The 24,000-nt window shown below is 36.4% G+C and overlaps 1 protein-coding gene across 4 annotated transcripts in view; it reads left to right on the forward strand.

Annotated features, from left to right (window-relative positions):
• LOC136836517 (ADP-ribosylation factor-like protein 4A) overlaps positions 1–24,000 on the forward strand; it is a 219,447-nt gene that overhangs the window by 11,118 nt on the left and 184,329 nt on the right. For all 4 annotated transcript variants that reach the window (XR_010852414.1, XM_067100895.1, XM_067100897.1 and 1 more), the window contains exon 2: positions 2,656–3,309. Coding sequence is in view for 1 of the 4 variants with exons in the window: in XM_067100897.1 (XP_066956998.1) it covers positions 3,070–3,309 (240 nt within the window). In the remaining 3 variants the exon portion in view is untranslated. The remainder of the gene's footprint in view (positions 1–2,655; positions 3,310–24,000) is intronic.

Raw genomic sequence — 24,000 nt, forward strand, 5'->3', positions numbered from 1 at the left:
TGTTTTAGCGCGGGAAGCTTTCAGCCAGATGTACTGTGTCATTTGTGACGTAAGATTTCATCTCTTTTTCCAGTTCTAACGTTCAACGTGGCAAGCATTTAAAATAAATTCCTGGCGCATCAGACCGTTCTAACACCAACAGCGTGGACCAGTCCACCCCTTTTACCTATAAATAAATGACGGCCGTCTTGCGTCTCCAAATGCGAATCCAAACAGCGCGTTGCCATGGCAACGGCGGTGGCCACAACACCCGGCGACTCATTCACTCAACTGAACACAGACGAGGCTGGCAACGGTTGATAGTCGCATATATATATTTTTCAGGCTTTCTTTATCGTTCCGCGGCTATTCATGAAATCTTTCTGGCACCGAGGGTGTTCCGGGAAATGTATCATCCTTAACTGTGCCCAAAAATAAATACAAAAGTGTGGGTTATTTTTATTTGTTTATTTATTTTATTTTTTTTTTCTCCGCTTAGCCAGCTGAGCTCATATGGATGGCTGCGGCCGCATGCATACTGAAATCTGCTTTGTCAGTCTCCTGTCTGTGCGGCCTTGCGCAATGTATGTCAGTATGTTTAGTTATCTATGTATATATACATACACATATGTGTACATATGTATATAATATATATATGTATATACATAATTTTTATATATATGTATATGTATATATATATATATATATATATATATATATATATATATATATATATATATATATATATATGTATATATATGTGTGTGCGTTTATTCATATTATCGGCATGAGCACTGACTAACTGTGCAGAACATGCATATGTGCGTAAGCATTGGTGCAAGTTCAAGATTCATGCAGACACCTCTACAACACTAAAATCACCAACACATCCATATTAAAACACCGACACTAAATTTACGAAATTATCAGAGACCCATTATTAAAAAAATGTTAATTGCTTCCGCTTTGCTCGACGAAGATCCGTGTTACAAATAGAACATTTTTCTCTAATCGTCAAAGTCGTCTCAATAAAAATCTTACTTTTGATGACACCAAAGGTGGACACACAGTCCCTTGTTAGTGCTAATTAGATGAAAATAACATTTTTCCTTCTTTCTATTTTCGAATTATCCTTAATTTTAAAAAATTCAAAGTACAAGAGACGTTTGATGCAAACTTCATCAGAAGACCAAAGGTGAATCGCTTCATTAGAAAGGTCAGGTTGTCAAGATCTGATTTCTAAAGAGGGGCAAAAGTTATGAAATCATAATTTGTGAAGTCATTACTATCTTGGTTCGATCTTTATTGCTGGATTAAGCCGTTTCGAAATAAGATTTAACTTAACGAGTCACCCGGAGTTTTGAAACCCGGGAGCGTTAGAAGGAACGGTCAGTAAAAGACCTCACGTTTTGCGAAAAGGTAATTTGGAGCTAAGATAGATTGGTAAAAACGCTAGGACAGATTGGTAAAAACGCTAGGACAGATTGGTAAAAACGCTAGGACATATTGGTAAAAACGCTAGGACAGATTGGTAAAAAACGCTAGGACAGATTGGTAAAAAACGCTAGGACAGATTGGTAAAAACGCTAGGACAGATTGGTAAAAACGCTAGGACATATTGGAGAGAAAAAAAAAATACCGCTAGGACAATTTATAAAAAGAGCTAGGTAGAGTGGTAAAAAAAGAAAAGAAAAAAGAAAAGCCAGGACAGATTGGTAAAAAACGCTAGGACAGATTCGTAAAAACGCTAGGACAGATTCGTAAAAAAAAAAAAAATAATAAAATAAACGCTAGGACATAAACGAGCTAAGGACAGATTAAGGCCCAACCGATTAAAAGACATATTGGAAAAAGAGAAAAAAAAAAAAACGCTAGGACAGATTGGTAAAAATAGCTAAGGTAGACTGGTGAAAGGGCCTATGACCGATTGGTAAAAAACAAGAGTTAGGACAGACTGCTAAAAAGAACTAAGGCAGATTGGTGAAAAGGCCTATGACCGATTGGTTAAAAACAATAGAGGACAGGCTGGAACTAAGGACAGATTGGTAAAAGGCTGCGACCGATTGGTAAAAAAAGCTTGGAGATTCAGACTGGTAAAAACAGCTAGGACAGATTCGACCGACTGGTAAAAGGACAGATTGTCTGTAAAAGGCTGATTGGGCAAAGACAGATTCGTAAAAAGACCTAGGACAGATTAGCAAAAGACCTAAAAAATACCTATAAAGATAATAAAAGACCTACGACAGATTGGTAAAAAGACCTACGGAAGATTGGCAAAAAGACCTACGACCGGTTGGTAAAAAGACCTACGACAGATTGGCAAAAGACCTAGATTGGTGAAAAGACCACACTGACTGGTGACCGATTTGGTAAAAAGACCTAGGACAGGCAAAAGACAGCACAATCAGATGAAATGGCTTTACACTTCATACACTGTTCAAGTAACAAAAATTACAATTAAATCTGACGACCGAAGCAGGCCTTGATAAGGACATAGAGAGCTAGCCGCTCCATTGGCATCTGTATAAAAAATAAATACAATTTCAAATGCAATAAAAGCTATGAAAACATATCTGAATCTAAAAATCTTTCCGTTTGAAAAAAAATTGATCACATTTAATATTCGCATGTGAAATCTCTAATATCCGGAATCATTTTTTTGTTTTTTTGTTTCAGAGCAATTATAATGAGAAGCAAAGCTGCCGATGTCGGGACTGACTTTTCGGGAATTTTCGTGACAGAAATGAAATGAATTGTGTCACTATGAATTTGCAGAGGCAGGACCTGAGAGAAAAGAAATTCGTGCAGCGGATCAGAAACAGAATCGATGTGAGAGATGGAAATCCCAAAAAGTGTTTCTTAGCGACTTAAATTTTCTTTTTTTATAAAATTATTTTCTTTTTTTGTTAGTTTGTTATTTAAAAAGGACAGATTTTCTTTTTTTTTAATTCTTAACATAACCAGTTAAAAATGGCTAATTAGAAAACATGAATTATAAATATTACTTTTAAATAAAATACAAACCCAACGACAAGTGATTCCCATTCGGATTGATTGTTTAGATACAAAGAGACGGACAAATTCGTTAATATGGGCGTGAACATGGGCAAAGGCGGGGGCGGCGGCGCCCACGCCGGCGGGAGCAGTGGAGGGGGCATCCTGGACGCCCTCCATCTCTCCCAGGGCACCCTCCACATCGTCATGCTGGGCCTGGACTCCGCAGGGAAATCAACGGCCCTCTACCGCCTCAAGTTCGACCAATACCTAAACACGGTTCCCACGATTGGATTCAACTGCGAAAAGGTGAAAGGTCTCTCAGGGAGAGCTAAGGTAAGTCTCAAGGAACATTTTTTACAGCTTTCTTCTCCTAAAATCATTTGACCCATTGCGTGGATGAAATAGATCTGACGTTCGGTTTGTCCATCCACCGGCAGGAGCGGCTGAATGAACGATTTCAAGTTATCAGGCGTCGTGACTTCTATGGTCACTGACGCCGATGCCAATTAATAGACTATATAGTGTATATTTATAAAGGATATAATTAAAACTTGTAGGAAATAAAATTATATCATATGTAAAACTCCAGCTTCTAAAATATATGTACCCTGCTTTCACTCTGATTTCATTTTATCACTTTCTATTTCTGTTTTCGTTTCTCCCGTTTGCTTCAAAGAAAATGAGTTTTTCCCCTCTTTTTCTTTTCTGTTCAACTCTGCCAATGAATTTGTTAGATTATGCATTCAACATTGCCTGCATGTTCACTAGTTCCCTGAAAACAATTATCTATGGATTTCAATGTGGAGGGGTGGGTCAGTTTGGGCTGCTGAAAAATTAATTAGATTTTAATGTGAATCTCGATACGGATCAAGAGCTTTTTTTATTATTATCAATGTTACGACACACTTAATTATTCTTCCTATACTTGTCACTGCCGACATGATATACCTTCATTGTAACACCCACTGGGTAAAGTATATTTGATTTTAAAATACATCTACCTTCATTATAACACCCACTGGGTAAAATATATTTTATTTTAAAATACATTTACCTTCATTATAAAACCCACTGGGTGAAATATTTTTCTATTTTAAAACACATTTCTATTGCATTGGTGGAAGAAAGCGGCCCCTTTGGGTGTTCTAGTTTTGTCAATTTCGTCTGTGGCACATAACTAAATATTTCCATCTATTTTCTTCCTCTATAAATACTGCATTCAGTTGATTTGATTATTTATTCTTTTACCTGAGGTGAAGAAAGATTATTTTGCAGTTTTATTCTTTTCTTTTAAATTTCAGCGTTAGCGCAATTTACCATAATTTTCCATTTTTTATTCTAAGTTTCGTTATACACACACATATATTTTTTATATATACATATATATGTATATATATAAATATATTTATAAATATATATAAATTATATATATATTTATATATATATATATATATATATATATATATATATATATATATATATATATATATATATACATACCATTCCTTTCCTCTCTTGCTGAATCGGATGAGAAGAAACGGCAATTTACGTCGATCGAGTTTCGCCCTCAAGGAACTTTCTTGTGTGTTCGAGAGAGAGAGAGAGAGAGAGAGAGAGAGAGAGAGAGAGAGAGAGAGAGAGAGAGAGGTGGGAAGGGGGGAGGGGGAATCGTTGTTCTATGATCTTCTTGAAGGAACAGGGTTCGTTTAATTATTCATTTCACGCATTGACAGCCAGGCGTGAGCAAACGTCAAATATTATGAATTAAGTGCCATCAGAAATGATTAATTTCTCTCTAATGCTTCCAACTCAATGTCGTCTTAACCGGTCTAGTCTTTCCAGCAAAATTACTGATTCCGTTCGACCGTAAATCGACACTGACGCAATTCATCCGTGAACGAGCGTTTCCCAAGGGGAAAACATTATTATTAATAGTGTCGAAACATACGTTAATATCGCAGGTTTCAAACGGAATTAATGATTTCACTTTTCGTCTTCTCCAAATTCATTTATATAGTTGTGAAATGTTCGCATTAAGAGCTCTGCTTACGGTTACGAAAGGTTCTTTCAATGTTATTTCTTTCGAATGAATACCATTAATATTCTTTGGAAGCTTGAATTTCAAGTCAGTGGCCCCTTTGGTGTTCCATACGAATAGGGCTCATCTTCTGAATAATAATAATAATAATAATAATAATAATAATAATAATAATAATAATAATAATAATAATAATAATAATAATGCTGTTGTTACTCACTCTAGCCTCTTCCGCCACTGAAGTTGCCTATTCGTGTGTCTGTTTCTTCACAAGATATCTCGAGAAACCATCGACGGATTTAAATGGAATTTTAAAGAGGGTCGGGTTACCATCAAAGGAAGAACCGGTTATATTTTGGGGTAGATTGATCCCGAAGCGAATCCAGAATCTGCGTTTTTTTATGTACTGAGATTCCTTAACAATGCAAGATAAAGAAAAACTCAGACTCTCTATGAAAGACTTAATGGTATATCATAGCAGCTGCTAAATCAGTTAATTTTTTCTAATTTACTGACCCGGAATATTGTTCATTAATTTTGATTCCTGTGTTTCTAGCAGATTTCATAGTATCTTACCAAGTCATTTATTTTTGATATCGAATGATAATTCTTGAATTTAATAACACATTATGTCTCCCGTGTAGTCAGTTTTTCAACCAATTTTTTTTCATGTTGAATACACACTGTGTTAATTCTAATGCTTGTCAGTACCCCTCCACGGTTTCCAAAATTAAAAACACGTCCAGTATTATTCTACTGACGTTAGTGTTTCCAATATTTTCAAATGGTTTCTAAGACTGTTTTGATTTTATTTGGGTCATAATTTTGCGTGTATATATATATATATATATATATATATATATATATATATATATATATATATATATATATATATATATATATATATATATATATATATATATATTCTTGTATATGTATACATGTATTTGTATATATATAGTATATATTTGTGTATATATATATATATATATATATATATATATATATATATATATATATATATTATATACATATCTAGTACACCCAAATACACAATCGCAATCCATCTAACATACACAAAAATATTCATATGTAGGGACACACTGGGAAATACTCTGTCTATTATCATACGAACAAGCGGACAGCAGACCACCTCCTCGAAGAAGCACGAGGGAGAGGTAAGGCCAAATAAGACAAAATAAAAAAAAAAGTAATACAAAAGGCCAAAGGTTAAAGAAACAGTGTGTAATAAACACGAGAGTTTAAGTGAGGCCGTTATGCAAGGCTCCTTATCATCTGGAAATGTATTACAGGAGCACAGTCTGAAGGAGGCGTCGAGAGTGGCTGAAGGAGGCATAATAAATAAGGGCCCAGAAACAAGAGAGCCCTATGCTACCCTACCCTACCCTACCCTATCCTCCCTCCCCCCTTGCCCGGAGGCGTCATTAAAGACCGCTTCCACTTCACGCTGCAAGAGCGGGAAACGAAGCGTCGCTCCCTTTCTTTACCTACCTGTTGGAAGCGCCCCGACCACCGCTAGCTTCGGCGAGAGTTCCCCCCCCCCACCTCGCAGACGCTGCTTTTTCTGTTCCTTTCTTTTATCCTCGGGCGCTAATGGCCCTTTGTTACCTTTCGGGTCTTATTGTAACCCACAGCTGCTTGCACCTGTCAGCTTACGGCATGTCTCTAGAGCAGCGAGAGCGTGCAACAAACCTCCGATCTTCTCTATGATCCAGGCTTATGATAAACCAGCATGAACTTATCCCCTCCCCCCTTAATTTTTCTGATATTTTTAAGGTAATCACAGAAATCAATATAATTTAGTGGTTAGGAAACGCTAAAGGACGCAAGAGCCCCTTAGACCACAAATATGTCTTTTATCAATATGTCCTTTTTGTCTTTTAAGTACAGATTTTTTTATGAAGTTTTACACATCAACCTTCCGGTTCCTGGACATTCTGTTTTGGCATGGCATTGCTACCTCCATACCCTTTTCTCTGATCTGGTGGAGACTCATCACAGTCGAGTAACCGCCAGGTACATAAACTGTTATAGGTCAATAGATTTATTAGGGAACGGGCTCAAGTCATTTCAACAATGAGTAGGATCCAAAGTGTGTGTGTGTATATATATATATATATATATATATATATATATATATATATATATATATATATATATATACATACATATATATATATATATATATATATATATATATATATATATATATATATATATATATATATACATACATATGCAACAGAAGAATTCCATGAAAGTGGAGCCAAATAAGAATAGGTAGACCAGTACTTGAGGAAACATTCTTTTATTGACTAGTTTCGAGGTTCTAACACACCCCATCATCAGGCATCTAAAATAACAAATAAATACAATGAAAGAAAAAAAAACACTCATTAAAATGAAATAAAATTAAACATCAGAACTAACTACCAAGAATTAAAATTGAACAGTACCGTTTAACCTATAGCAAGAGGCAAGAGAGGAATACAAGGCAAATGCAAAGATAGTTACAGAAGATAGACACAGAATTAAAAACAAAGCAACTCAACTGACCGTTCATTATTACAGAGTGATGGTTTTTCTTTGATGGTATATAATGTTTCAATTGTGGTTAGCTCCACATCACTAGAACGACTGGCTAATATAGAAAAAGAATCTATACTCAGAGGATGGTCATGCTGATGGCAGTGCTCACGAATGGCACTAAATGCTTGTTTGTTAAGTGGCCTGTTTGTTCTAATTGATCGGCCTAGGTGTTCAAAGGCACGGACCCGAAACTGGCGCTTTGATTTCAAAATCATTCACCCTTTCTGTAGTTTCTCTTCACAGTCCCAATCAGTATTATATCTTCTGTAAATATCAACCACTCCACACTCCATTTTGCAATCCCTCAACTTTGTACCATCATATAACCTTACTTTCTTTCACTTCTTGCATCATCCCATCCATAAAGCTATGAAACAATCATGCATCCATAACTAACCTTAGTATCAGATCCATTTTTGAACCAAACCAGTCACTCGCCCGTCGACATATACTAAATACATGTTTCTGAGCCCGTCACAAAAATTTTATTTACTCTTAATAGTTTACGTTCTTTTCCATACATCCCAACTCTTCACATTTTATCTCTATCGTTATTGTCACAAACTTTCTCTAGGTCGACGTATACAGTTCTGCTTTTAGTTTTCTGTAAAAGAATACTATTGTGCCAGCTTTGTCCTTCCATCCGTACTTTTTTCTGTCCGCCCTTAGATCTTAACAACTACTGAGGAGCCTACAGGGCTGCAAATTGGTATGTTGATCATCCACCCTCCAATCAACAAACATACCAAATTGCAGCCCTCTAGCCTCAGTAGTTTATATATATATATATATATATATATATATATATATATATATATATATATATATATATATATATATATATAATGTACATAATCCATAATACGTGTGTGTGTGTGTTCAGGTGCATAGCAGAGAAACCAATAGGATCAGCATATCGCACGCAACCCAGATTAAAGGGATTAAGCTAATAAAAAAAAGGGGGTCTTAGGTATGACTATATTTGGTTTTTCTTCTTCTCCCTTTCTTCTTGCGTCCTCGAGAGAGGAGGAGTGGGTTGATCCTCGATTCGAGGACCAGCGACTAAGGGCCCAGCAAGTTGGTATCGGCTTCAAGTGCTATCTTCAGGACACTTTCAGTGAGTTGCATCTTCCGGCAATAATGATAAAATTGGCCGTAAGAGACCAAAAGAAATTAGCGAAAGTATATTTTCTCTTTACTTAATGTGCACACATAAGCACAGTATGTATATATGTATATATACTGTATGTGTTTATATAAATATATAATATATATATATATATATACATATGCAAAGTTGCATAATGTAAAGAAAAAAGAAGACCAATGGCATTACATCAGATATAGGTAACATTATGGTCTCAAAACAATCACGAAGCCACACACAGTTTCTGTCATTCTTTTTATGTCACATATTATTATTATTATTATTATTATTATTATTATTATTATTATTATTATTATTATTATTATTATTATTCAGAAGATGAACCCTATTCATATGGAACAAGCCCACCAAAGGGGCCATTGACTTGAAATTTACGCTTCCAAAGAATATGGTGTTCATTAGGATAAAGTAAGAGGAGATAAAAAAAACGGTATTACGGTAGTAATGCATTACATCTGCGCTTGAGCTTTTGAAGTTCCAACACTTTGCAAAGTAGCTCATGGGGTAAAAGCAGTTATTATTATATGGTGCCTTCAGGAACTTCGTAGCCCTAAATCCAACACCTCGACAGTATTTCGCTACACTTGATCAGTAACTTTCAAATATATATATATATATATATATATATATATATATATATATATATATATATATATATATATATATATATATATATATACGTATATATATATATATATATATATATATATATTTATATATAAATATAAATACTTAACCTACTTCCAAATCAGTTTGTTGGGATAATGGAATTTCTTTGACAGCAATGATTATCACAAGGACCGATATGTTTAGTTTCGGGAAAATTTTAAACTTGCTCCGAAAATAGGAACTTTTTAACCTGAACGATGTCGATTAGTGCAGCTTTAATTCACACAGCCATAATATCTCACTGCCCTCTATAGCTGCGATTTCTCTTCAATCTTACTTTTATAATGAGTCTACTCAGTTACATCTCTTACGATCCTTGATTTAGCGTTGGAGCGCAAAGGTTCTCAATCGGAGTTTGCGTTCCTACGGGCGTTTACAAGGAAGGATAGAGAGAGAGAGAGAGAGAGAGAGAGAGAGAGAGAGAGAGAGAGAGAGAGAGAGAGAGAGAGACATTCATGATATTTACGTTAACTGTTTAGTAGTCAAAGCAACGTAAACAAAACTGAATATAATATTTCACTCCCTTCCAATATCTGACGTGCTCCTTCGAGCAAAGAGTAACTGAGGGATTGTGGGTGGAATGTCTGATTAATAGGTGGTGCTGGGGAAGGTGTGTGTGTGTGTGTGTTTGTGTGTGTATGTGTGTGTGTGTGTGTATGGAGAAGACGGGACATCACGGTTGAATGAAAGAGAACCAATCACTCCACGGTACAAAACATTCTGCCTTAACCTTCGGCCATGAAGTTTCACTGGCTTCCCCAGTCTTCGGCGTCCATAGACGCCCAAATGTGCTTGCCACACATGACGCCCTGACCGTGAAGTTTTTCCACGTTAGCTAATGAGGAAGACCCAAACGTCAACTTTTTATCGGTAATCGTTAGGGTGGGGGGGAGGTGGCGGGGGAACGCTGTCACGTTTAAACGATGGGTTACCGATGACTATAAACAGCGTCGACGGGATTCGAGCGTTTTCCAGTTCTGGGAAATCTTTTCGGGATAATCAATACTTTGCGTCGGCGGCAATGCACTGAAACTTCGGCGGTGGGTGTGGACCGCGATCTCCGTTAAGTTCTTGATAATTAAAGATAATGAGCGACTTTGTCAAGAATTAGGTTTGGCATAATTTCAGTGGTCGTGGTCTCCTTGTCATGTCTGCGCAGAGTTTGCGGGTCCTTTATCTCTTCTTTCCACCAATCAGGCTTTTTTTTAAGTTATCTCTTTATGCTCTCTCTATATCTATGTATCATGTCTTTAACGTAATTTTATATATATGTATATATATACATACTGTTCACACGCCACACACATATATATAAACGCAATACAAGGAAGGTATTGCCTTTATTTATATATTCATCACATTCCATATTTTCGTGATTCAGTTATACATACATACATACATACAGTGCATACATATATGTATGTATGTATGTATGTATATATATATATATATATATATATATATATATATATATATATATATATATATATATATATATGTGTGTGTGTGTGTGTGTGTGTGTATGTATATATACTGTATAGTATTTATGTTGTATTCCGTTGAACAGATTCGCTTCTCTCTCTCTCTCTCTCTCTCTCTCTCTCTCATTGCAGTAGAAAGTAGCACGTGCAATATCATACAATACCCTACCTTCTCTATAAGTTACATTCACCTACATTCAAGTCCAGAGCTGAAACTTTCTGTCCCAAAGTTGAACGTGATTTAGTTTTCCCGCAAATAGAAAACCGTCTGTTCATTAATCCATTTCCCTGACTATTAACCTATTTCCCTGTTTATCTATTCACACGACTGTCTCTCAGCTTTCATGACTATCAGTCTGCGCGTTTGTCCACTTCACCCATCAGTCTTCCTGTTTTTTTTTTATATATTTTCCTGTCTCTTCGTCTGCGAGCAGACATTTATCTCCTCACTTGTTTGTTTGTTTGCCTCTTTCTCTGTTTATCAGTTTCTTCACTTTTTTTTTTTTACCTTCCCTTCGGCTGGTGTTCCAACTCAGGGCTTGGGGTACTGAATATCTTGTGGATTAAAGAGGATGTGGATAAACGAGCTACCACAGTTTATAGTCTCAAGTCATAGTTTTGAGAGAGAGAGAGAGAGAATATGTACGAGTCGGCATGAAAGATTGCATATCTGTTGTTAGCAGGATAAAGCGAATATCCAAGGGTCAACAGACAATAATTCTGGGAGAGAGAGAGAGAGAGAGAGAGAGAGAGAGAGAGAGAGAGAGAGAGAGAGAGAGAGAGAGAGAATATATATGAGTCGGCATGAAAGACAGCGTATCCGTTGTTAGCAAGATAAAGCGATTATCCAAGGGTCAACAGAGAGAGAGAGAGAGAGAGAGAGAGAGAGAGAGAGAGAGAGAGAATATATGTGAGCGGCATGAAAGACAGCATATCTGTATCTAGCATGATAAAGCGAATAGCCAAGAGTCAGCAGACAATAATTCTGAGAGAGAGAGAGAGAGAGAGAGAGAGAGAGAGAGAGAATATATGTGAGCGGCATGAAAGACAGCATATCTGTATCTAGCATGATAAAGCGAATAGCCAAGAGTCAGCAGACAATAATTCTGAGAGAGAGAGAGAGAGAGAGAGAGAGAGAGAGAGAGAATGTCAGTAACATACCATACCTGGTTTTGAAAAACTCACTTTCGATAAACAACTACCAAATAACAGTAATGCGTAGACAAATACAGCGTAAAAAATCATCATAACAACTTCTTGCATTCACAATTTTTCGTTTATTGGGATGATCGCCAAGAAATGATAGGTAGCAAGATAATAGGTACTCGGGCGCTATACTTCTCTCTCTCTCTCTCTCTCTCTCTCTCTCTCTCTTTTATGGATGACCTTTCACCAAATTCAATTTCTATGATTCTCTTTGGTGTACACATTTCTGGCGATGACGCCAGACCTCATTTTCCTATTTTTTCTGCCGAGAGGACTCTGACAGGCAATAGGGTCCAAATCCGGCTAGGCTTTTTTTTTTTTTTTTTTAATTACATCTGAATTCTTCTGCAGTTGTCAGTTAGTCTCTCCTTGTCTTTCATATCCACTAGCGGATCCAGAAAAATTTCATGGGGGATGGGTCACCCATTTTTATATTTATCATCTATGTTATTATTCTTCAATATTATTATTTTGTCATTATTTTTCATGGGCGGGTGGGCACGTGCCCATTTTTTTTATAGAGCTGACTTTATCAAGGGAATATTTTGTCTTTTTCTTGTTGTCTATCATGTGATAAATTCCTTCGTTCAGTATGTTCTCGTTAGTTTCGTAGGATTAAGTAATATATAGACACATATATGAGTATATATATAGTTATATATATATATATATATATATATATATATATATATATATATATATATATATATATATATATAGAGAGAGAGAGAGAGAGAGAGAGAGAGAGAGGGTATCTACTGGTTACTTTTTACCAAATACATACAGTATGTAATGGCAATAACCACAATGCCCTCTTAACTTCTCAAATTCTTCACACTTTTTGGATACGTTTGTCACTACAAAGCCTTAGATCCAAATGCAAGATTATGAAGTAATTCTAATGTCAGTAGCGGGATTCGAACCCGCATCCATATAAATGACAATTCGTGAGCTCGATTACAAAATCCTTTTACAGGTAAAACTCACGTTTTTCTTCATTAGCATCTCTCTCTCTCTCTCTCTCTCTCTCTCTCTCTCTCTCTCTCTCTCTCTCTCGTGAATAAGCCTATACACACAACACAGTACTTAAACTCAAGGGGATGGGCCAACATGTTTAACCCAGAACTACGCCCATTACGTCACAAGTGGTACTTAGCGATCAAACTGATAATAAGATTGAGTCACACCCTTCCCCTCGCTCCCCCCGCCTTCTCCAACCACCTTCCTCTCCCAACCCGACCCGACCCAGCCCCATGTATGGGCGTCCTTCTCCCTATCGATTCTATGGGCTTCCTTTGTAAGCCGTAGACTTTACGTTCGGCTCAGCGCTGACTCCACCTGAATCGTCAACGTGAAAGCTTTGTGAGATCACATTATGATCACTTGTAAGGGTAACTGATTTGATTTGATTTCACGTCATGTGGCTGACTTATGTGGAGTTGGGTCAGGGATTCAGTTTTTAAGTTTTCTGTAAACGAAAACTATTGAGATGGCTCCGTCCGCACTCTTTTCTGTCCTCACTTTTTTCTGTCCGCCCTCAGATCTTAAAAACATAGTAGAAAAACTGTACCTTTATCTAAATAAAATTGTGGCCAGACCACACTTTACATTACTCTTACTAATACTTAGCTTTCTAAACTATTCCCTACTACTGAGGCTAGAAGCCTGCAAATTGCTATGTTGATCATCCACCCTCCAGTCATCAAACACACCAAATTGCAGCCCTCTAGCCTCTGTAGTTTTTATTTTATTTAAAGTTAAAATTAGCCAAAATCTTGAATCTGGCAACGATATAGGACAGGCCACCACCGGGCCATGGTTAAAGATTCATGGGCCGCGGCTCATGCAGCATTACACCGAGACCACTGAAAGATAGATCTATTTTCGGTGGCCTTGATTATACATAGGCTGCACAGAAAACTTGATTGTGCCGAAGAAACTTAGGCGCATTTTTTACCTATTAAAGTATTTTATCAAAGACTGTGTAACTCAGAAATCTCTTCGTTTATCAATAAATTATCTGAGATAATGTATGAATGTATTTCAGTGGCTATTCGTCCATTGTGGATTAAACCGATGTGCAAACGAGGGTCGTATTGTCTTTTAAAGTTATTGACTGTTAAACAAAGGGTATATACCCTATGAAAAACAACGAAAAGCCAAGGATTTTATATCCTAAGAAAAACAACAGAAATAAGATGCTATATAACTTAAGACAAACAATGGAAGGCCGAGGGTATATAACCCAAGAAAAACAACAGAAACAATTTATAATCTAAGAAAAACAACAAACATCCGAGGGTATGTAGCCTAAGAAAAAACAGAAACACGGGGGTGTATAATTTAAGAAAAACAACAAAGATCCGAGGGTATATAACCTAAGAAAACAAGAGAAGGCTGAGGGTATATAACCTAAGAAAAACAACGGAAGGCTGAGGGTATATAGCCTAAGAAAAACAACGAAATGCTGAGTGTATATAACCTAAGAAAAACAACAGAAGGCTGAGGGTATATAACCCAAGAAAAACAACGAAATGCTGAGTGTATATAACCTAAGAAAAACAAGGGAAGTCTGAGGGTATATAACCGAAGAAAAACAACGAAATGCTGAGGGTATATAACCGAAGAAAAACAACGAAATGCTGAGTGTATATAACCTAAGGAAAACAACGAAATGCCTAGGGTATATAACCCAAGAAAAACAACACGAGAAACCCGAGGGTACGACAAACTAAATCATTCGTTTGTTTGTTTACTGCCGTAGCAAAACAACGCGAAACCCTCCCTTAGTCCGTTGACCGACCCTAGATCTGGAAACATGATGAAAGACTCTCCCGAACTGTGAAATATTCTGCTCGGAACAAGAGAATTTCTCAATCGTGCCAATTCTCATGCCAGCTCTCCAATATCATATAGTCAATAGGAATACATTACTGGCCATTCGACTTTCTATTCTTTCTGTCCATTCGATTTCCATCCTTTTTGTTTATTTATATATATATATTTTTTTTGAAGGATAGAGGACGCGTTTTATGCACAGAAGTGGCAATGCTTTTATTGACTTCTATCATTTCAGATTCACTGGCTGTCCAAAGAGCGTTATGTTGTTTACTCTTTGCAATCACTCTGCGAATGTGTGTACGCAACGACAGGCATGTCGACACACAGTGCCCACCCACACACACACACACACACACACATATATATATATATATATATATATATATATATATATATATATATATATATATATATATATATATATATATATATATGTATATACATACACCTAAGGCAATGCATGCACATATACTGTATATATAAATATATATATATATATATATATATATATATATATATATATATATATATATATATATATATATATATATATATATATATATATAATGTATTTCATGCAACTGTGGTACATACGTATGAATTTTCCGGTCCCTTACAAACTTTCCGAGATAATTAATGTTTTTTAATAAACAGAGTCATATTTAACCACTATATACATAGAGACCACATTGTGTATCATTAAAACCTGTAGAGGGTTAACCCTCTCCCTTCACCAAAAGAAGAAAAACTGTTAATTACAACAGACCTCAATAAAACACATCAGGAGTAGAAACTTACTTACATTGCTAGCAGAAAGGTATGTGATTATACACTTTCCAGTAGCCATATCGAGCCCACGATCGAGGAAAAACTGGGAGTATAAAGGATGTAGATTTAGTCCCGAAAAGAAGCGAGATATATATATATATTTATTGAAGGATTTTAGATACGAGTCAGAAAAAGGGAGACATAACTTCAACTCCGCCACTCGGCAACTGAGGAAAAGAGCCAGTTGGTCGCCGACGATAAACATAAAAATTTCTTATAAAACTAAAATCCTGTCGAAAGTTCAAATATAACTCTCTACTGCCGGCTTCTCCGTGGGCGAGTCATGTCATTTGTAGTACTTTCGTCGACGAAAACTGAAAGGAATTCATTATTTTTCAGTTATTTCAGACTGTTGCAGATGGATATCAGAGCAACTTTGCTCACAGGTGGGGTAAGGCCAAGGAGTAGTTGATAATAGACGAATCGGACCCAAGACACTTATTTAAAATTTTCGTTAACATCCTCCGGAAATTTTGTTAACTGCTAAATGGCGGAAAATCACCCACTCGAACTTTTTTCTTGAAGGAGGAGCATTGCAATCAAAAATAAAGGATTTAAGTGGCTCATACACGACCCTCATTAAAATCAGGTCATTACGAAGAAACAATACAACTTGGCGGCGTATGAAAAGCGGTGTAGGGAAGAAGAATAAGAAGAAGAAGAAGAAGGAGAGAGAGAGAGAGAGAGAGAGAGATAGAGAGAGAGAGAGAGAGAGAGAGAGAGAGAGAGCAAAGTCTACTTGCTGATAACGATGGAACAAAATATTGTCCAACCCTCTCCTCTCTCTCTCTCTCTCTCTCTCTCTCTCTCTCTCTCTCATAATAATCGTATATTTAATTACTTTTTGAACTGCATTTTACATGTTATATTCTTTCTACTTTTCGCCCTATTTCTTAATCCGATTATTTTTCTTTTTCTTTTTCATTTTCATATATATATATATATATAAATAAAATCTCTCTCTCTCTCTCTCTCTCTCTCTCTGCCACTATACCCTTAATGTCAATAACAGCAACTCACTAAGGAAGCTAAAACTACGTCATGCATCTATTTAAAAATTATTTAAAACTGCAAGAACACACACACACAAATATATATATATATACATATATATATGAATGTCTTTCACTGTAATACAACAGTATTATATGAAGATAAAAGTGTGTTTATGGGCTTTTTATCTTCATATATATATATATATATATATATATATATATATATATATATATATATATATATATATATATATATATGTGTGTGTGTGTGTGTGTGTGTGTGTGAGCGTGTGGTGTGTGTACACGTTTACAATTTAATGGTCGACACACTGTAAATTCGTCTCACAACGCAAAAACTGTATCTTATCATGAACATCTTTCTGTTTAATAAAATATTCAAGTTTCTCTACCCACCCCACCCCCTTCTCTCTCTCTCTCTCTCTCTCTCTCTCTCCCTCTCACTTATTCCGCAGAGTAATTAACAAGGCAACTGACCTCAACGCTGACCAAGCTGAAAATGCAGTTAGGTAAAAGCATTTTAATGCTGCCCCCGGGAAAAGCTGTCGCATTAGTTACGCCAACCTGCAGTTCCGGAAGAAGCAACTTATTTTTTCTCTGGAATTTTGAAATACTTAAAGTCTCAGAAAACAAGGTACAGAGATTATTCTGCTCCCTGTCTCTAAGTGTACAGGTACGTATACATGCAAGGATATGGATATTTTTATCGTGTATTATTATTATTATTTAGAAGATGAAACCCATTCATATGGAACAAGCCCACCACAGGGGCCATTGACTTGCAATTCAAGCTTCCAAACAATATTATGGTGTTCATTAGGAACAATTAAGAGGAGGTAAAGAGAAATACATAGAGAAGAGATACCACTTATTAAAAAAGGAAAAAATATATCAATAAATTAATAAATAGATAAAAATGTATTAAAATACAAGGCGAATAGTATTAGGGTAGTAATGCATTGCATGTTTGCTTGAACTTCGTATAAAAAGGCAGATCAAATGGTTAAGGAAGCACAGAAGAAGAAAGAGAATTCTGCATACAGTGATCAGGAGGAGCCTTCGAATTCGCTACTCTCACTTATTATCCGCGAGTTCGTGAAGCTAAACGGGTGCAACGAGATCGACAGTGGTGAGGCGGCATGTTGTATAACTGACGTATGACAGAAAAAAGATTCATTCTCAAGATTACGTAAACTTTTCGTGACATCTTTATTTTTCTGTTGAAATCATTTGAAAAACTCGAAGAACAAATAAACTTGACAAGGTTACATAACGTTAAGTATACTCATATCAAAGCAAAATACCTTAAGTGACTAAGAAAAACAGCGTGCAAAAAAACAATATACAAATGTGTTTGCTTTTTACTTCTACTGTCAAAGGCGGGAGTGAAACCACAGTGTATATAAACCTCAGAATCAGCTCCGGCTATAGGATATAACAGAATACAGAACTTAGGCCAAAGACCAAGCGCTGGGACCTATGAGGTCATTCAGCGCTGACACGGAAACTGACAGTGAAAAGATTTGACAGGTGTAACAGGAGGAAAACCTCGCAGTTGCACAAAGAATCACGAACAATGAATCACGAGTTAGGAGAGAGTTAAGGAAAATAAGATGGAAGAAAGAGAATATGAAAGGAGGTACAGTAAAAGGGAATGGAAGGCATTGCAGCTAGGGGCCTAGGGAAGGGACGCCACAAAGAACCTTGAGTAATGGCTACAGTGCACCGCATGAGGTGCACTGACGGCACTACCCACCCTAAGGGGATCCGCCAGTCATACAGTGTGATTAAGATGACCTACTTCCCAATCACGCGTCTCATTTCCATATTTCTTAACCTTTAAGAAGAGGGCGGAGTAGGATGGGTGGTAGGAAGACGAGGAGGAAAGAGGATTTCCTCTCTGCCAAGGACCTTGGGCCAGATTTGGATGGAGAGAACCTCTTTAATTCTGTAGGCGGTTTGCATCTTCCGCCTCGTGTAGACTTTATCGGGTTGGGAGAATTCCACAAACTTTTTATATCTCAACTCTTCTCCACTGTAAATGTCGTTTGTATTGTTGATGACAAGTGTTTAATTCATCATGCATATCAATTCCCGAACTCATTTTCAAATGCAATGCATAGTCACGAACCCACAAGTGTGTGTGTGTAAATAAATAAAAATATATATATATATATATATATATAAAAATATATATATATATATATATATATATATATATATATATATATCACAGTACACCTCTTTACCCAACAGAAGCTAATGCCTAAAAATAGCTTGGTGGTACTGAGGACCCACTAAACCTTAGTGGGTCCTGGGCGCACTGGTGGGCGGTAGGCCAAGGGGCGAACCATGGACTTTAAAAAAACGCGACCCGAGCAATGCAACATATTTTATTTTTCAGTTTACGCTTCTGGGGTTATATTCGTTGTGTTGTCTGATGCCTGGTACTTATTATATCGTCCCTAGTTTGACGGACTGGTGTAAGCCACTTTTTCCCCGATCTGAGAAAATAGGCTTCAAAGATTTTGACATTATTCAGACCTAATTAGCTCATCTTTTGAGGAAAGCTGGGTGCAAAATGTGACAACGCAGACTGTTGAAAATTTGATATGTTACAGAGTATCAACAACTGAGACACTTTGGTTAGAAGACTCGAAAAATTAAAAAAAAAACGGAATACGCAAGTTCATCCAAACAGGGACGATATACTGTATATACAAACAGCTCGCTTATTTTCATTTACATTATACACTCACACAAATGCGCATAAATAACTTTATGAAAAACATGTTTATTATTTCACAAACAGTTACTATCCCTGGTAATTCTGAACCTTTAAGGCATGGCAATATTAAAAGCCATATGAAAAGGCATGGCCATTAATGTCAGAGAGGAAATGGATAAGAATCATCTATTTCTACAATATACGAAACTACTTCAGTAAATCAAAGCGTTTTCGGCGCCGATGACCACAGCTATCGGGAGGCCTGGGTTAATCAATATTATTGAAGTATTTAATCAATCAGAGAAAGACACCTCAAGGCCTCTGTTACACAACGGGCCAACCAGAGAGCTCGAAATGTCATACGTATCTAGTGATGTTCAACCGTTGGCAAGATACTGGAATTCTTTCTCTCACAAAATCCTAACAACACATTTTGCTGTGATAATCATCTGTGGCTTTAGACACTTCAATGGCACCAGTATCTTTACCTCTCTCAAACACACACACAAATATGTAAAGAGAGTAAGACAAGGATTTCTCCTTAGAGACAGTAAGTACCCGAATAACATGCATGATAACTTAGATAGCAGTTTTCAAGCATAACAAACACGCAACGAAAAATAACTGAAGAATGTTTTGCGAAATTCTTCTAACCCGAAACACAAATTAAGAATAAAGATAGACTTCCAAATTCAAAACAAGGAAAGGACAGACACATACATGCACACACACACACACACACACTCGGGTATCACGGACAATATTCTTCTAACTCGAAACACAAATTAAGAATAGAAATAGACTTCCAAATTCAAAACATGTAAATAAGTGCAAGGAAAGCAAACGCACACACACGCACACACAAACACACACACACTCAGGTATCACGGAAGTCATACGTATCAATACCAATCGCAGCGCGCCTGCGCGCACGATACTCTCTCGTACGTATAATAGACATAAAGACCGATCCTACCCACTTTCCTGAAGACGTCTCAAGTCCTCAAGAGAAAAATACGGCTTTTGTATCACAGGTCGTCTTGAATGGATGCGATGAGGCCATTCAAGCAGAGAGGGGACTCGAGGGCGTATGGATTTAACAAAGGTGAGGTCTTGATGGCTTAAGTAAGCAGTTTTTGATTTCTATTATGAAAAAAAAAATCTCACGATTGACTGGTAAATTTTTTTCTGTCCGTGGTTTTCTTGTTTAAAATAAAAGTTTCATTGTAAAATATATATATAAAAATATATATATATATATATATATATATATATATATATAAATAAAATAATATACATATAAATATATATATATATATATAAAAATATATATAAATATATATATATATATATATATATATATATATATATATATATATATATATATAAATACAAATATACTCATACATACTCATATAATATACACACATATATATACATAAGAAATACACAAATACTAAAACGTAATTTTGAATGTAAAACATTCTTATTTTCATCACAGTGAATATACCTGCGTGATACAACTAGGAAGATAATCTTCAACCCCCTGTAACATTCTTTGTTTACATTCTTGAGAAAGAAGGCGAACTTCCTAAGAAAATTTAGAAAACTAAATGAAAAATATCTTCAAGACTTGAACAGTTATTATTTTCTTGGCATCCATTTTATTCAAATGAAAAAATAGATAAAAAAAAAAAAAGCTAACACTCTCCTAGACTCTATAAGAGGCGACCATGGACTCGATGTCCTTTAGGCCTACATCAATATTCTCAAATTTAAACAAAAAAATCTATAAGGAACAAAATAGTTTCGATGATAAATAACCAACGCTATTTAAATACCAATTAATTTTTTTTGCCGCGCCTTAAATCAAAATCGCAACATAAAGAATAAACAAGGAAACAAATGCGCCGAAGTTTCTTCGTCGCAGTCGAGTTTTCTGTATAGCGTATAATTAAGGCCACCAAAAACAGATCTACATTTCGGTGGTCTCGGTATAATACTGTATGAGTTGCGGCCCAAGAAACTTTAACCACGGCCCGGTGGTGGCCTGTCCTGTATCGTTGCCAGAAGCATGATTATGGCTAACTTCAACCTTAAATAAAATAAAAACCCACTATTGAGGCTCGAATAAATAAAAATTGGTAAGTTTGATGACTGGAGGATTGATGATCAACATCACCAATTGCAGCCCTAAATAAATAAATTAATAAATATCTGAGGGCGGACAGAAAAAGTGAGGACAAAAAAAAGTGCGGACAGAAAAAATGAGGACGAACAGACAAAGCCATCTCAATAGTTTTCTTTTACAGAAAACTAAATGTGAACTAAAAATGCCTGTACTACATCAAAGGCGACAAGACAATAATCTCTTCGTTCCTTACATCAAGAGATCTCAGAGACAATAGACAAATAAAAGACCAGACGTTTCTAAAGCCCTTATTTCCCTTCAACACAAATAAATGAATTAAAAAATAAATAAATCTGACTGCCTCCCATTCCGTCAATAATATAAAATCTCTCTCTCTCTCTCTCTCTCTCTCTCTCTCTCTCTCTCTCTCTCTCTCTCTCTCTCTCTCGTTTGCAGCAAAAAAAAAAAAAAACAGGGAAGCAAGTTTCGCCATTTATTTTGAAGTTGGCCTGACTCATTACGCAACAGGGGAAGGGGCTGGCTAGATGAGAGGGGAGGGGAGGGGAAGAGAGAAGAGGAGGTAGCCAGGGGAGGTGGGGATAAAGAGAGATATTCGAAACTTGGTCTGTGAGGAAAGGGGCTCTAAAAATAAAGTCTAATACTTTGGATATTGGCTCTTCCACTTGGGTGACCAAGACACGAGTTATGGGGTCGGAGGAAGAAGAAGATGAAAGACGCTAGATCTGGGACGAGAAGGACCCGAAAGAAGAACCGGAATTATATCGGTGGGGTTCATCGGGAGGGGATTAGGAGGAGCCATAAGGCACGGGAAGATGAGGGAGATACAGAAATTAGAGAGAGAGAGAGAGAGAGAGAGAGAGAGAGAGAGAGAGATAAAACATCACCAATAAATGAGAAAAAATAAAAACAAACAATGCTGAAAATAGGATATAAACTAATTAAATAAATGCTCTTAAAGAAAAGAGAGAGAGAGAGAGAGAGAGAGAGAGAGAGAGAGAGAGAGAGAGAGAGAGAGAGAGGACATCACCAATGCGTATAAAAAACAATAAAAAAACACACAATAAGGTATTGAAAACAGGATATAAAACTAACTGCGTTCGCCTGTGAGAGAAGAGAGAGAGAGAGAGAGAGAGAGAGAGAGAGAGAGAGAGTGGACATCACCAATGTGTGAGAAAAAGCAATAAAAAACGCACAATAAGATATTGAAAATAGGATATAAAACTAACTGCGTTTGCCTGTGTGTCTATGGGGGAGAGAGAGAGAGAGAGAGAGAGAGAGACAGAGAGAGAGAGAGAGAGAGAATCAACAACGTTTGTGAAAACAGCGAATAAAAAAATAAAAATAAATAAATGAACTAATGTACTGAATAGGGATATAAAACTAATTGCAAATGGGATAAAAAAATTGCAAAATGCGAGAGAGAGAGAGAGAGAGAGAGAGAGAGAGAGAGAGAGAGAGAGAGAGAGACTAATAATAAAAAAAAAAAAAAAAAACGAACAACGAATCCGAGAGAGTTAAACTTTTGAAAGAGAATGACAGAATTCCATTTCGTTTTTAATTCCGATGTCAGAATTATAGCACAGCACCGGAGGGGGTTTGGGGGAAAAATGATCAAAAAGTTGCCGAGTGTACGTAAACTTTCCAGTTATTAATGGCTCGCCATAACGAGGCTATTAAATCTAGCGAAATACCTAAATTCTGTTTCTGGTTGAGGGACCCGAGAGAGAGGGCCCAAACCACCCCCGGGCGCGTTCATTCCGTCATGCCTGGGAGTGATAGCGTTTTCCATTGGCTTGATCGAGTTTTTTTTAAACGCAAATTCCAGGGAAAATAAACTGGGTTTTTGCTCACGGTCTGGGATTTAAAGACGCGTCTTTACTCGGTTATTTTATATTTTATCCTCATTATTATTATTATTATTATTTTTATTATTATTCAAAATACTTAAATCCTCATATGGAACGGAACAATCAAGCGAAATGTCTAAATGAAAAGAGAAAAAATGAGCCGAAAACGATGAAAAATAAACATAAGGCATATGAATGCAGTTAAATAAACTTACATTCAGAAAAATACGGACACCAGTAGAAGCAAAACTAAGCCAAGGATAAATAAAGACGCCAAAAACCCGATTTTACCGTTAGAAAAAATACATCTAAAAATATAACCAAAACAAGGAAATAAAGACGGAAACATGTGTCCTTAGCGAGCGAGCAGCGCCCAAATCGGAGACTGTCAATAAAAGAGTTGTGCATGACCTTTGATTAAAGGCGCTGGGAATTAGGTCAGC

Source organism: Macrobrachium rosenbergii, chromosome 56 (assembly GCF_040412425.1).
Source record: "Macrobrachium rosenbergii isolate ZJJX-2024 chromosome 56, ASM4041242v1, whole genome shotgun sequence".
Taxonomy (NCBI): domain Eukaryota; kingdom Metazoa; phylum Arthropoda; class Malacostraca; order Decapoda; family Palaemonidae; genus Macrobrachium; species Macrobrachium rosenbergii.